This window comes from Mesocricetus auratus, unplaced genomic scaffold, assembly GCF_017639785.1.
Source record: "Mesocricetus auratus isolate SY011 unplaced genomic scaffold, BCM_Maur_2.0 Super-Scaffold_100013, whole genome shotgun sequence".
Taxonomy (NCBI): domain Eukaryota; kingdom Metazoa; phylum Chordata; class Mammalia; order Rodentia; family Cricetidae; genus Mesocricetus; species Mesocricetus auratus.
In genome coordinates this window covers 81,825,188-81,841,657 of record NW_024429196.1, presented here as the reverse complement: position 1 = coordinate 81,841,657, position 16,470 = coordinate 81,825,188, and the positions used below count along the sequence as shown (strand labels likewise).

Here is a 16,470-nt window from a genome sequence, read left to right as displayed (position 1 = left end):
ACTTGGAGCATTTTTGCCTCAGTCTTCCAAACAATGTATCCAGCTCCGACTGCTATTTAAAAATTTTTCTATTTATTTGTAGTTTTCTATATGAAGAAGAAAAACATATCTGGAAAAATAGCTATTGCTTTTGCCTTTTTAAATTAAAAAAACTTATAGTTTGAATTCATCCTGTTTTAACAAATATAAATTTTAGACTGCAGTTGCTTATGACTTGAAAAGGGCCTTGCTGCTCCATGAGATAAAGTCCTGTAGTTAGAAAATGTGACATAGGATCTGATGCAGGCCCCTTTCTTTATTTCAGTGTCTAACTAGGCATTTAGAGCAAGATAAGTGGGGCTAACTAATGTCAGGGCTGGCCTGGTGTCCTGACCCCGGTGCCTGGAAAGCCTGTTCCTACTGGGCCTCTCTGCTGTCCTGTTGTCTTTCCTGCTGCCCTGGAAATAAGCAGTGCTCCTGGAGTCAATGTGCAGATGGAGAACAGGTTTCCTGTTTCTCTGTGACTGACCCTGTAGGCTGTCTGCGTGCTGACTAGCTCATTATGCTGCTGCTGGCTGAGTCCACCAAATGCCTCACTGAGGTTTTCGGTTTTCCTCCACCTCCGTCTTCACTGTGTGAGCATACATGCAAATACTTCTTTATGTAAGCAAGGTGTAGGTGCGTACCCTGCTGTGGGCGGCACGCAGCATCACCAGGCTGAGGTTTTGAGCACGCCAAGAAACTCGGTTTCTGGAAATCTTTTGGTCTGCTATTGCCTATCACTTAAATATGAATCTATGGCTGCCTAGGTGGGCTTTCCTGATCTTGGCTGGTATTAGTGTCTGGCGTTTGTTTCTTGCTCACAAAGGAACAAATTTAAATCAGTAGGCGCTAAGTCAACAGGTTTCATTGTGTACTGGTTAAAGGCTATTGCAGGCCTTATCGTATGGTGGCAGGAATGTTGTCTTTTTCTCTCTTCCCCATGCAGTTTATATGGAATCTGTCTCATTCTTTGCTGGAAAAGAAATAACAATTTTTCCTTGAAGGGACTGCAGAAGGAAAGCGTGAACCACACTTAGGAAAGGAGATCTGTTGTGTGAATTTGGTTTTTCATTAGGGTCCTGATGGGCTCCAGCTCACCATTCAGTCGTCTTAGTTGTTTGGTTCTACAGGACACAGTTTGTCTGAGTCTAAAAGAACACCAGGCTACTTAGTGATCAAAGGTTTAGTGTGTGTGCAGGGGGAGTTGGGGGAGCACCTGCTGCATGGGTATGTAGAGGCCACAGGAGATGTTGACAGTCTGCCCTATCACTGTCCATCATAGTTGAGACAGTATCTGACTGGCCAGTTAGTCCCAGGGATCTTCTGTAGTGCTGGGGAATAAAAGCACAAACTACCGCACATGGCATTTTCCTTGGGTGCTTGGGATCCAAACTCAGGTCCTCATGTCTGTGTGAAAAGCACATAAGAATTGAGCTGTCTCCCCAGCCTTTCGTCCTGTCTTCTCAAGGGTGAAATGCATTTATAATGTGCAGAAAAAAATAAGAGGAAAGCAATTTTAATAATGCATTTCTTGTGTGATACCTTGGGCCTTCTTGCTTAGGAGATGTGAAAATAAGAACAACACAGGTCTCAGACCCATAGAGAAGGGGATATGGCTGTGTATCAGATGCCACGAGTGGGATAAAGTGCTCCATTAAAAAAAATGTACAGCCTCCAAAACAATCAGAGAAACCCTGTCTCGTAAAACCAAAAAAAAAAATGTAGTATGATCTCCGCACTGCTGGGACCTGAAGGGGTGTCACAACAAGGCATAATCTTAAACCAAGCCAGGGAGTAGCTTAGCTCTTGGGAAGAACACATAAAATGATCAAGAGCTCTTAGACTTGGTAGCACAGACAAAATATGTAAATAGAAAGTTCACCTGGAAAAAAAAATGAGCATGGGGCCCTCATGAAGAACAAGGAGACAGAGGAGGAAGGGTGTTCAGACACAAATCTGATGAAGAACTTAGTGCCAAGTGAACTTAAGACTCAGTGTTAGAGAAAAACTGTCTAGAAAAATGGGTAAACAGACATCTCACAAAAAAAAACACGAGAACTACACATGTGAGCAAAATGATGATGTTTAGTGTCATAAAGCGATGAGGAGAGCACAGAAAACAGCCCCATAACCAGGCACCACACACACCCGTCAGGATGACGGAGGCTGGCACAGACTCCATCGGGTGTGTTTCTGATAGGGTTCTTTTGGTAGGAATGTGTAAGTGGATGTCATCTGGCACCCCTTATAAGTGCCCCTTCTATCTCTTGGTGCCTCGTGTACTCGGGTGGGTTGCTGCCCTCTAAGGGAAGTAATGTGTGTGAGAAAGTAGAGCAATGACTTCAAATGGGGATTGCGTGAGGGGGAACCTTTTAAGAGTGAGACTACCAACAGACTCCCCCCAAAGGGAAGGAGCCGCTCTTCAAGCAGAAAGAAAATGATTAAAAATTTATACACCCCTTGTAACTATATCAAGATTCCACGTCCAGCTGTGGTAGTCTGAATGTAACTGGCCCCCATAAGCTCATAGGGAGTGGAACCATTGGGAGGTGTGGCCTTGGTGAAGGTAGTGTGTCGCTGTGGGAATAGGGTTTGAGGTCTTTTTTGTTTAAGTTTCACTCAGCATCACAGTCAGCTTCCTGTTGTCTGCAAATGTAGGACTCTCAGCTCCAGCTCCACGTCTGCCTGCACTCTGCCGTGTCCCACCATGATGATAATGGACTGAACCTCTGAACTATAAGCGAGCCACCCCAATTGAATGTCTTCCTTTATAAGAGTTGCCGTGGTCCTGGTGTCTCTTCACAGCAACAGAAACCCTACCTAAGACGCCTGGGATAGTGAGTCTCAGTCCTGGCTGCACACCAGAATTGCTGGTGGAAATCAGAAGGGGAACAAACAACACATCCGTCTTCAGTTGTTTGGCCTGTGACAACAGTTTGTAGCCATGTGTGATGATGTGGTCTGCATCATGCAGCTCATGGTAGCGGAAAGAGCAGCAAGTGACGATGTGGTCAGAGCAGCAGGCTCACTCTGCTCCCCTCCACACCTGTGCCCTCCTGTGTTAGCTGTGACCCTGACTGACAGGCAGGGGGAGGAGAGTCAGGCTGCAGGCTGTGCCCGTGCCCAGATGAAGGAGAACGGTGCCTGTGCTCAGGTGAAAGCAGTAGCACAAGAGAGGTGATCACACCATGAGCGACAGAAGTTGCTGCTAGCTTGGCAGATGAGACCGCGGGAAGGTATGGAAGACAGTAAAAGTGTCTAGAAATTTGTCTTGGACATCTATGGGATTGCGGAAGCATTTATTTGAATATCAGAGATGAGAAAGAGCTTTAGGGAGGATTGGAGTAAGGTTGCAGGTGTGTTAAGTTCAAGCTACCCTCACACAGTTGACAGTGTCTTGTAAGCTGGTTGCAGATGAACTGGGGTGTGGGAAGGAGGAGGGCTGAAGGATTGATTGCCTCAGCTGTGTGGCTTGGAGTTCAGATGTGCTCAAAGGCTCAAGTGTTGGAGGCTTGGTGTCCTCAGTTGATGGTGCTGTTGGGTGGTAGTAAAACCTTCAGGTGTTGTGGCCTAGCGGAAGGAAATTCACATCATTTGGAGGCATGTTCTTGAAGGAGACACAGAGATCATGGCTTCCCCCATCCCTGCCTTACTTCATGGGTGCCTCTGTCACATACTCCCACCACATAATATGGTTCAAAGGACCGAACCAAGTAACCAGGGGCTGAAACGGGCCACCAATAAGTCCTCTTCTTCCTCCTCCTAATCCGTTTTCTCCCGGTCCTCCTCCTCTTCCTAGTCCTCCTCCTCCTCTTAGTCTTCCTTCTTTTCTTTGTACCCTGTATGGATGTGTGTATTAATGTGGAGTTGCATGCTGATGTATAGTGTCTTCCTCCTGAGACAGGGTCTTTCTCTGACCAGGAGCTCAGTGATAAGGACAGACTCCTGGCCAGCGAGCCTCCCCAGCACTGGTTGTACAAGCACATGCTGTCATATCTAGGTCCTTACGTGGGTGTCAGTACCCAAACTCAGGCCCTCATGCTTGCACAGCAAGCATATCTATCTGCTGGAGGCCTTGTGAGAGGAACAGCAGGTGGTAATGGAAGTTTAAGGTGTCAGTCCACCTGAAGGCAGCTCCCTGATGGGTAGATCTCATTTAGGCCCCAAGACCACAGACCCCTGAATGTCTTTTGCTTCTGCTGCGCTTTTACATGTTTGCTGCTGCCATCCTTTTCTGGGATTGAGCATGGTGTGAATGGGAGTGGGGAGATCCCCACTGCCTGTGATGTAGTGTGTTTACCTCATGGAAACATCCTGTCCTACTGGGCAGTTTTCCTGTGGATTATGATGAAGATGATCCCTTCCTAAGCAGTGCTGTCTGGCTGATCTGTTATTTTCGATGAATAAAAATAAATACAAGGAATAGTCATACAGCTAGGGCCTGTGAGTGTCACCTAAGGAGTTGTGTAGATCGCAGTTTGGGTTAACGATCAAGGAAAACAGTTGAGCCCCCCGAAGCCAGGATGGCTGGAATTCTCTTAACCTTAATGTTGGGAGATGTGTCCACAGGTTTCAGAGTGCATCACAGCACTCTGAAAACCTGGAGTGACAGCGGGGTAAATGCTGAAAGGGCAGAGATGTAAAGGAGCCCGCCACCACAAGAGAGACCTCTTACCTCTCCCGAACTCAGCTGTTGTTATTAGACCCACGAGAATTTGTGCTGTAACAAAGCTCTGAAAATACTGAGATGTTTTTAAACAGTTAAATAGCTTTGAGGTGAAAGACCCAAGACGACAATCTAAAGTTTTAGGAGGGCACCTAGTTGAACGAGGAGCTCGTTAAGGTCAGGGAGCAAGGACAAAGCAGCACATTTGTTACCAGCTCACGTACTTTCCTTGCCAGGGATGGTTGGTGATCAAAGCTGATGATTAATTCCTTGTACCCATTTTTCCCTCAGTCTCCTGATATAAGAAACTCCTGATGAGTGGGTACGCACCCTGAAGGCTTCAAGTTGAGCTGACCGATTCTTTTTCATACATAAAAGTTTAGATTTATGATTCCTTTAAGATTCCTTGTAAGATTATCTTTAAAGATAAGTAATAAAGTTATTGGTCCTTTCTTTGTAACCACAAGATGCAGCCTGCCGGTAAAAGAATATCTTGCTTGCTTGCACGCTGTTAATGTATAACAAGTTGCTTCGGTATGAATGTACTTAGATTCTTGGATAAATTGTTTTTCACCTGTAATACCTAAAATGTTTAATCACGGTAAGGGATATAGAAAACATGCTGTTTTTTTTTTTACTTCTATTCATTATAATCATTCACTTGAAAATATAATGTAGCCACATTGTAATTCCTATACTGCTTGAAAAACTTTGTTGGGGTATGTAAGCTGTAGAAAAGAAGTATATAGTAGAAGAATACAGAAGAATGAAGAACTCCATCGAGAGATAGTGTGACTTTTCCCTTAATCCACTCAGATACAAAAGTCTAGTGTGCACTAACTCTAGATTTCCTTTTGAGCCTTGTACTGCCGGAGGCTGGTCCCCCAGGCAGCGATACACATCACTAACCGAGCCTTCTCCCAGCCTTCATTCCTTCCTTCTTTTAAATTACTCAGGTCAGATATTCCATCAAACATTCTCCTTGGATAGGACTGGGGCTTGCAGGGTTTGACCTCCAAGGTGCCACAGGGAGAGACACCCACTTCGGCTTTTTTATCATGGGCTGCTCTGATGTGAGATGGAAAGATGAGTTGGTCAGTGGTGGCGCACGCCTTTAATCCCAGCATTTAGGAGGCAGAAGCAGGCAGATCCCTGTGAGTTCAAGGTCCACCTGGTCCACAGAGCTAGTTCCAGGACAGCCCGAGCTACACAAAGAAACCTTGTTTTGAAAAACATACAAAAAAAAAAGAAGAAAAGAAGAAAGAAAGAAAAAGAAAGAAGGAAAAGAGTGAAGGAAGGAGTTTGTGGATATGATAGCTCTTGTATTCAGACTTGAGACCAGACTCAGACTTGATGACAGAAGCTCTTGATGTAAGAACAGCATCTTCAGACACAGAATGAGATGAGTTTTCTCAGATCACCGAGCTTGAGTTCCGCTGTGTAAGAGGCAGGCTGAGTAGGAAGCTGAGCCAGTGAGACAGACAAAGGAAACACAGCCAGTGCCCAGCTAGAACAGGAAAGTCTTCGGACACACTGTGTAGCGTCTGTGTGAGGTCTGTTGGCAGACACAGGTCCAGTTGTTTTCAGCTGGAATTCTGACTAGAGGTCTGGGACAGATGGAGTCAGACTGTGCAGTCAGGTGGGAAAACGGGAGGGGAGCTGAGCAAATTTCTGAGGAAGGTAGGTACAGTGGAGATCACAGAAGTGGGCCGGAATCTGGAGGGAGATGTGTGCCATCAGCATGTGCTCTTTTGAAGCGCATGAATGTTTGTGTAACTGGACAGAAATAGCCTAGTAATGGTGCAGGTGACAGTGGGGTCCCTGGTAGGAAGATCTTGATAAGGGTAGTGATGGAAAGCTGCACTTCGGGGAGACCAAGGAGCTTCCTACATCAGACCGGGAAGAGAGAGAACATAAGGAGTGTAGGTGACCTTGTAAATCAGTTGGTGGTGAGATGAAGGTTTTCCACATGCAGTTGCAGGACAGAGGTAATGGTGTCAAAGAAGAAAGAGGAGGTTATTGCCCAGGGGGCAATCAAGCAAATCCAACAAGGAATCATTTTAGCATGGCCAGGCCGTGCAAAGCCCGAGTGTTTTGGTTGGAAATCAAAGCCTGCATGGTGGGGTCTGTTGTGTGTGTGTGTTAGGGCCAAAGTGGGCCCCCATAATGACAGTGCTGGTGACAATGCTCTAAATGACAGCTTGGGCTTAGCTCAAGCTGGGTTCTGACCAGGTAAACAGAAGGATTGCTTTCAGGTAAGCAAAAGTGTAAAATTGGCAATCCTGAGCAATCATGTGAAATGTGTTTCTGTTTGTCAGGAAAAGCATTACTTCCCTTAATCGCCCTGAACAGTCAACTACCTTGGGCAAAGAGAATCTAGTTTCTGATTAACCCTAACAACCTGCAACAGAGCAAATCCCACATCTCTCCTCCTGTCGATGCCTGTCCCCATGAAGCCAACAAGACTTTCCCCCCTTGCCCACTGTTATCTGCCCCCTTTGCTCCTCCCTCTCTCCTGGCAGTTTGAGTCCACAAATAAACTGTTTCCACCTATGGAACAGTCTAGTTCAGTGTGCCCCACCACTGCCTGGCTCATTTTGTCTGCTTGTATGGAGGCAAAGTTTCATGTATCCCAGGCTGGACTTGAACTCTACTGGGATTACATTCCACCTAGTTTTATGTGATGCTGAGGATCCAACCCAGGGCCTCATTCATGTTAGGCAAGCTATTATTTTCCCTATTTCCAAGAGAAAGAAACTTAGAGACAGTAAATGACTTCCTTGGCTGAGTGACTGAGCTGTTGGGGGAAAACACAAGAGTATCTGAGTCCTAGCTCTTCCATCTGGAAGCATCCAAACCCAAATCCTCAATTAATCCTCTGCTCTTCTGACCCCTACTGGGGTTTTGGACCAGATGAAGGAATGGCTGTAGCTGGAACAAGGAAGCCATAGGATGAATGGAATGTCTCTCTCTGCTGCCTCCTGTAGGCTCTTCTTCCAGGTAGAGCTTGAACTGTGGGCAAGTTCTAGGGTGGTGACCCTCAGACTCATGGTGCTGGCACATTGCAGGACTATTGGTTGTCCTTCTGGAAAGTCTAGTTCATGGGTCTGTAGTAGAGAGCTCATTGACTATGTGTGACACCCTGGGTTCCATTCTCAGCAACACACACACACACACACACACACACGCACACACACACACACACACACACACACACAGGGGAGGGTGGAAAGGAGGAGAGGGAAGTGAAGAGGGTGAAGGGAGGAGGAATGCCTGCAGCTGTAATGAAAGATCACTTCTTATTTTTTAAATAGATCAAAGTTATATTTAAATGGGAGCTCCTCTATAGAGGCAGGTTTCTCCCAAAGGAATTTGGCGATGTCTGCGGATAGTTCTCATTGCTATGACCTGGAGGAATTGAACTATACCAGCAATTAGATGTAAGGAGCATGTAGGACTGCCTCAACCATAAAAAATTATCAGACTCCAAGTACTGATCGTGCTGAGAATTGGGTAATTAGATTCATTTAGACCTACATACCTCAGTGGTACTTCTGCAATCCCCATAAGGGGTGATACCAATGTCTCAACACAGGTTTTCACTTAAAGGAGTATGGAGTGGAAAGTTCATGTTGTTGAAAGTTAAGACTTCAGTTTCTAAGGAAAACCCAGTTGCATTCCTTACTCTCTGAGTTGAATTATTTTCTAGACATTTCTGTGTGCCTTGGTGTAGGAGAGAGGCTTGGTTCTCAGTGAGTCTTGCTTGCCAGCTGTCTTAAGGTTTCTGTTACTGTGAAGAGACACCATGACCACGGAAACATATAAATGAAAACATTTAATTGAGGTGACAGCTTATAGTTTCAGAGGCTTAAGCTACTATCATCATGTCAGGGAGCATGGTGGCTGGAGGCATGGCAGCGTGCAGGCAGACTCAATGCTGAAGAAGTCCTGTACATCTTGACTTGCAGGCAACAGGAACTGAGACATTGGGTATGCATGAGCATATATGAGGCACCAAAGCATGCTTTCACTGTAGAATATTTCTTCCAACAAGGCCACACCCACTCCAACAAGGCCACACCTCCTAATGGTGCCACTCCCTTTGGGGTCCACTTTCTTTCAAACTACCACATCAACCATGTGTTGAGGTAAAGCGTGTATTGGCTCATGGTTTCTGTGGGTCCCTTTTTCTCACTAAGAACCTTCCATTTAGGATGGAGGTCACTGTGGATTCTATTAGAAATCATTTCATGGCTTAAATCCTGGATTGAAACTCTGTAGTTTCAGATTTGTTCTATTGCTGTGCTCAGGTGTTACTAAACTCTTGTGCACTCCAGGTAGAGACAGGACACTAATTCTTGTTTTACTGTAAAGGCATTGTTTAAGTGAATGTACACAGACGGCAGCAAGTGTGCCCTGACTCTATGTTAAAAATGCTATTTTGTGAAGGATGTCATCATAAATACTTGTAATGAAAATAGTGAGATTGTTTTTAGGAAGATTATCCACAGTAATAACTGTAGACACAGTTTTTGTCAAGTAAACACACAAAGGCTTATATTAAATATCAAATGTTTGGCCAATGGCTCAGGGTTTTTATTGGCTAACTCTCTCTTAATTATTAACCCATAACTACTAGTCTGTGCATTTCTACATGGCCCTATCTCTTACCGGAGAAGGCTCCAGCATGTTATTCCTTCAGCAACTACATGGTGTCTCTCCCTGGTAGCTTCTTTCTGCCTCCCTCTCCCCAGCATTCTCCTCATCTGGTAGCCCCACCTATGCTTCCTGCCTGGCTACTGACCAATCAGTGTTTTATTCATCAACCAGTAAGAGAAACATATACACAGAAGGACATCCCCATCCAGTAGCTTTACGACATTGTGATCACAACGCTGTGTGGAAATAACATGGAGGGGAAGGATTTATCCTGGCTGATGGTCTCAGTCACCACTGAGGTAAAGGCATGGTCAGCTCAGTTCAAAGCACCAGAGTGGTGGGGAGGGCCAGAGGGCAAGGCCAGAACCAGGGGCTGGACTCTTGGCTTCAAAGGCCTGCCCCTAGTTACCTACTCCTGCCTTCTAGGCCACACCTGCTGAAGGTTCCACAGCCTCCTAAAATAGCCTTTATCAACAACTCAGAACTTGAGCCTTTGGGGCGGGGGTGATAGCTCACAATCAAACCATACTACAGCTCAATTACAGTGTAGGTTGGGCTGTTTGAACCATAAGTTATTCTGGTATCAGATGTGCTCATTGTCTGTTAAAAATGCCCTTTAATTCTTATTTACTTATTTGAGAGAGAGAGAGAGAGAGAGAGAGAGAGAGAGAGAGAGAGAGAGAGAGAGAGAGAGAGAGAGAGAGTGTGTGTGTGTGTGTGTGTGTGTAACTGCCTTGTCTGTCCTGGAACTCTATAGATCAGGCTGGCTTTGAACTCACAGAGCTCTGCCTGCCTCTACCTCCCAATGCTGGGATTAAAGATGTGTGCCACCACTGCCTGCCTGCCTTTAATTCTTAATCCAGAAGCAACAAAACTGAAAACTTTTCAGTGTAACAAACTTCTAATAATTTTTGAGCTGTTTGATGCTGTCTCTCTTCTAGTTTTACCACTACTATTAGGGTGGCCATACTCCTAAGTTGGAAACAGACAATTTTGTATGATTTTAGACACTTGTAAAGAGTGGTGAATTCCTTCCTTAGGAATTGTAGTGTACTCATGCTGTAGATGGATGGGGGTAGAATAATCATGGTACAGGCAAGGATTATACCTCATGTGTGCTTCATGTATGTCCAGGTGTCTGTCTAGCCATTCACTTTTCATGTTTCTTCTTGCTTTGTTTTTGTATGGTTTTAGGAAAGTTTGTGATATTCCACTAACAACTCTACATAGGGCTGTCATTGATAACTGCAATTCATACTCAGATAGTATACATCTTGGTGACACTGAGTTCCTCTTGCCAAAACCTTTATGTGTCCCCACTAATACAAACCTCTGACACACGTTTTGAGATATTTTAGAGGTTTATTTTAATATGTCTTGGGTGTTTTGCTTGAATCTGTGTCTTCCTGTCACTTGTGTGCCTGATGCCCTCAGGTCAGAAGATGGCATCGGGTGCTGGGAACCAAACCGGGCCTCTGGAAGAGCAGTCAGTGCTCTGAGCCACTGAGCCATCTCTCCAGTCCTGACACTCATTTTTAGAAGTTTTGCAACAGTTTACTCAAGGTGAGGCAGCATTTCTATGCTTTCTCCTCTGAAATAAATTTACATGTTGACCTTGTGTTCGGATCATCTGTTTAAATGGTAATTTAAGACGGAGTTGTCAAGAACAGAAGCCCAGTTTTCAGCCTGATACCCAGCGTTGAAAACTAGAAATCACTTGCAGGTGATTTAATTAATTTAGGAATGTCAGTGATGGCTAAGTAAGAGTTCAGGTATAATGGCCACATATCCTTTTTAGACAGTTAAGCAAAAGCCATGTGAACACGGAAGAGGAAGTAGCTGGTGTAGCTTTGGAGCACAGGCATTTAATCTTCCAAGCATTCAGATAGCTTCACCTCTGTGACCTGCTCTAGACTAACGTCTAGAAGGGCTCGAGAAAGAAAGGGGAGGTCAAACACATTTTAATGTACCTGAAGGGTCCATGGGGGAAGGCAAAATAAATTGATTGCATGAACATATGAAAATTAATTTCAAAATATGAAATTCAGCTGAGATTGCTTTGGAATGTCCAAGCCTCTTTTTATAGTGATGATGCTTGCTGCTGCTTGTCCTGTCCCTTGTGGGTGTCCTCAGATTCTGGAAAATACCCGACTACCATGGTCTGTAAAATGACATGTTATTGGTGGGATAGAGTCTGTAGCAGTATGAGGCTCTGGCCAAGGTTTCCAAAGTGAGTTAGGCTCTTTTAAGTAAAAGTACATATCAGTGTCAGGGTTTTTAGTTTTGTGGGTATTTTATGACTTGAAATAAAAGCAAGTTGTGAAAAACAGAATTGTAGCAATCTTTCTTGTCCAACTATCTTTGGACAAGATAATGACCTAGAGACATTATTAATTATGAAAGCTTGGCCATTAGCTTAGACTTATCCCACTAGCTCTTATAACAACTAACCTGTTTTTATTAATCTACATTCCGCCGCGTGACTTGGTTACCTCTACTCTGTACTGTATGTCCAACCTCCTGAGTGTGTCCCTGGTGTCTCTTGCCTGCCGAGATTACTTCTCCCTTTCCTTTCTCTCGCTCTCTCTCTGCCTGGAAGTCCCACCTATACCTACCCCCTGCCTAGCTATTGCACATTAGCTTTTTATTGCATCAGTCACAACAGTACATCTTCACACAGTGTACAAATAGCCCACAACACAGAATTTCTCTTGTTCTCCTGAAAAGAAAAAAAAAAAGGTCACAAAGGAAGTTTGTAAGAGTCTTGCTTCCTGTTGAATATGACTCCTTAAGTATTCACTGTGTGAGCAGAGCTTGCAGTTGCTCAAGGGAAGGTAAGAGATGGCAAGACAGCCCCCCTTCTCTCCTGGGCCTGTGGGTCCTAAGTGGACTAGAGCATGTGTTTAAAACAGGATTGCAAGCTCAGTGGTGGTGGTGGTGGTGGTGGTGGTGGTGGTGGTGTGTCTTTAATCCCAGCACTCAGGAGGCAGATGCAGGAGGATCTCTGAGTTCAAGGGCATCGTGGTCCAGTGTGAGTTCCAGGATGACCAGGGCTCACAGGGAAACTCTGTCTTGAAAAACAGACAGACAGACAGACAGACAGACCACCAATACAAACAAACAGTATTGCAGGCCTCTAGACAAAAGTGCAAATAGGGCCCCATGGAGGTTCCAGGAGAACGAGGGAGGATCTTATATTCAGTTGAAACTGGAACAGAAATCTCAGAGGAAAAATATGGGTTTAGAGTGTTAAGGGTAATTGTTGACAGCCAGAGACGGGCAGGAGTAATGTTGGGTTCCTTGGGAGAAACAGAAATGCTAGGGCCAGATGAATCGATCCGAAGGTTACGTCTGGCCAGGTGGGTGGGGTGGGCCTGTGCTTAGGGATAGGTAAGAACAGCAGCCACAGTACTGGCCATGACCATGTGTCCAGTGCCAGCTCTTTCTCCTGCTCAGTCATGTTCCCCTTACACTGATCAGCCCACACCACTCATGGGTATCCTCCTCTTGCTTCCCCAGCTGCCACGAGCCGGCTCAGATGTCATCTCTCTGATGTGCTCAGAGAACTGGGTTAGAATCATTTCTCCTTGTGCTGGCACAGAGACTGGCTGAGCGTCCTCCCTTGATAGCACTTACTGTTCCTGTCTCTCTGTCTCTGCTGCCCATCACAGTCTGTAGGAGCTTTTATCCTACCAGTTTCAGCAGAATATATACTACCCTTAGTGTGTTTGCTGAATGAATGAATGAATAAAAGATCCTAGTTTCCGAACAGATTAAAAAACGCCCGTGTGAATATATGTCACTGTGGTTGGTTTAATAAACAAGCTGACTGGCCAGGAGCTGAACAGGATAAAGTAAGGTGGGAAAGCCAAACTAAGAATGATGAGAGGAGGAAGGGTGGAGTCAGAGGAGACACTGTCGAGCCTCTGAGGAAGCAGGATATGTAGAAAATGAGGCAACAAGCTATGAGCCCCATGGCATAGCACAGATAAGAAATATGGGTTAATTTAAGTGTAAGAGCTAGCTAGTAACAAGCCTGAGCTATCAACTGAGCATTTATAAGTGATATTCAACCTCTGTGTTGGTTATTTGGGAGCAGATGGTCAGGACAGGAAAACTCTGCCTACACCTTTTTCTACCTTGACCACACATGTTCTAACCCTCATAATCTGCTCCAGGGAATAAACATGCTGCCCAGACAGCAGCAGTAGGGTGGGGAGGAACCAGAGCATGTGAGAACAAGGGAACACCTGTGAGAACTTGTCTTCTTAGAGTATGCATTTCCAATGCTCTTCAAGAGCAAAAAATCTTTCACTCTTAAAATTTAACTTCATGAATCAACATGGATCTTAAAAATCCTTTTGTGTGGGGCTGGAGAGGCAGCTTGGTGGTTAAGACCATTTGCAGAGGACCCAGGTTAAGTTCCCAGCCCCCACATGGCAGCACACAGCCTTCTATGTAACTCCAAACCCAAAGGATTTCATGCCCTCTTCTGGCCCCCAAGGACACTGCATCCACATTGTGCACATGCATGCATACATGCATACATACATACATACATACATACATACATACATACATACATGCAGGCATCCACTCACTCACACACACACAAATAAGTCTTTTCAGAAGTCATTGTGTGTGGCCTAGTGAGGTGTGCCAGCAGGAAAAGGCTCTTGCCACCAAGCTTGATAATCTGATTCTTATCCTGGGGACCCATGTATCATCTGGAGAGAATGGACTCTGGGAAACTTCCCCCTCACCTCTCCATGCACCCTGTGGCAGGTGTAGATGTACTCGGGTACTTCAAGTGTTGAGTCATGTTGGTTTCTGCACTTTGACCTCTGAAGGGCTTTAGAGAGAGCAGGGCTGAAGTATTTGCACCGTTTTATAGTCAATGCTTGGCCATTTCTCCATGTTCCGTTTGCAGACACTAGTTTGTGTTCGTGTTTGTGTTCTTGGTTAGTGTCTTAGGATCGTGGACCCAGGAGGGTGGAGTTGGTGAGCCTCCATGATCCCCTGGCCTTTTAAACAGCTTGAGCCAGTCAGTGCCTTGCCTTTCATGGCTCTGTGTTTAAAGATCTTGCCACTAGGTGGCAGTAAGAGAGATATTCCTATGAGTAAGAAACAGTGATTTTTATTTTGCTGGTTGTTTTGGTATTGAGAACTGACAGGTTCTGCACTCTGCCACTGAGCTACACCCTTGGCCCAGATTAATTAATTTTGAAGTTAAAGTTTCAATTTTTATTTTATATGTTGAGGGTCTTAAGTTTAGGTGCCTAGAGAAGCCAGAGGGCATTGGCTCTCCCTGGGCTGGAGCTACAGACAGTTGTAAGACACTGTGTGGGTGCTGGGAGTTGAACCTGGGCCCTCTTGAAAAGTAGACAGTGCTCTTAACCCCTGAGTGCTCTCCCCAGCCCATGGAATCTACTTTCAAGTAAGAAATTTCAACTCTAAAGCTTTTTCTTAGAGCTGTCAGCCCAGGAGAGGACTCAGTATGTTGCATTTGTGACTTCTGCTTGTTTTATCCGAGGCTGGACCTCTGTGCTCCTCTGTAGCCATTCATATCAGGGAATCACAGACAAAGCAGACAGAAGTTAAGTCATGCAGTTTTGTTTTGCAAATTGTTTTATGATTAAAACGCATTTGCCATGCAGGTCTGACAACAGAGTTCCGTTCTGCATCTACACTAGCTCATGTTTGGAACTCCTAACCTCACAAATCCGTATGAGCGAGCAGCTCCTTTTGTCCTCCAGAATGCAAGGCAGTTGGTATTGTAGGTGCTGACCTCCCTTCTCTGGCTTTATCGTACTAAACCCATAACTGCTGATGTTTAAACCAAGCCTGCTTGATCCACTTGAGAGAAGTTGACTGTTTCTCTTTTTGTTTTGTTTTGATTTTAGAGTTTGTTATCTCATATACTTTCCACGATCAGATTCAACATGAAAGAAGTTGGTCTTTTTACTGAAATTCTGGGATATGAGCCTGTTGATTACTATCCTAGTTTGCTTAAAAATGTGAGTATCTTACTTTATTCATATTGAAATTCTCAACAGTTATGTGAAGGGTAAACTGGACATTCTCCTCTCCCAGGGAGTCATAGAACTTTTGTCTATTTCTTACCTGGGGTAGAGCTGCGGCCACGGAAGGAGATGTGAGGTGCCATTGGATTCTCACAACACATCTCACTCACTCAGATTTCTGAGAAGAACACTCCTTAACCAGTATAAACATAGCCCGGACTTCTGAACAGATATCATATCTAAAATACCCCGATTGAATTTTATGCTGAGACAAAGCAGAAGATTAACTAAAGGGGTGTCAGGATGGCCTCAGTAAAAGTGCTTACTATGAAAACATGGTGACCTGAGTTTGATCCTCAGTCCCCACCTAAAGGTGGAAGAGCTGCCCTCCGTCTTCCCTCGAGACACTGTGGCATAAGCACGCACACACATATCATACTCTTCTGAAAACTAGAACTTTGATGGTTACCACCTATTTTGATGTTTTGGAAGCCATACACTGAAAAGCACTTTTTAAAAAAAGGAACTAAAGAAGGAAGAAAATAAGTAAACTCCAGTGTGTTTTAATTTTCTGTGGGGTTGGTGTTAATTCTAGGACCTATCTGTGCGCATTGCCTCTGCAGAACTGCAGATGTTCCGTGCAGAGACCCACGTGGCAGTCAGTGTGAGGTGATGTTGCCTTCCTCTCACTCTGCAAAGTAAAACACAAGGCGAGGGTGGGGAGGAAATGGAAGGGGATGCGTTCCTCACAGCAAGAGAGATGGAGCTGAGGTAATCGTGCTGCAGTGCGAGCTGACCTGTGTCTGATTTTGTTTTACAGATGGTTTTGTCATTAGTGTCTGAGCTTAGAGAGAGTCATCTTAATGGACTGAACACTCAAAGTCGGTAGGTGTTAAGCCAAACATCCCCCTGCTTGGGTTTCAGAAGGTGTTGCTTGGTTATGAGAGAAAGGTACAAGGACAATTGGAAATGCATGTTCACGGCGCATCTCGAGTCCGGGTGGAGAGAGTGTATTAGTGGGAAGTTCTTTTAGATGTTCTTTTTAAAAGTCACCGCTCTCCCAGCAGTCACGGGGAAGTTTAGTGTGACATGCCTTTGGTG

The 16,470-nt window shown here is 45.0% G+C and overlaps 1 protein-coding gene across 5 annotated transcripts in view; it reads left to right on the top strand.

Moving 5' to 3' along the window:
- The window catches only part of Fancc (FA complementation group C), a 133,193-nt gene that overhangs the window by 63,906 nt on the left and 52,817 nt on the right, over positions 1–16,470 (top strand). For all 5 annotated transcript variants that reach the window (XM_040756133.1, XM_021232007.2, XM_040756131.1 and 2 more), the window contains 2 exons: positions 15,250–15,363; positions 16,190–16,254. In XM_040756133.1, the coding sequence (XP_040612067.1) occupies positions 15,250–15,363; positions 16,190–16,254 (179 nt within the window). The remainder of the gene's footprint in view (positions 1–15,249; positions 15,364–16,189; positions 16,255–16,470) is intronic.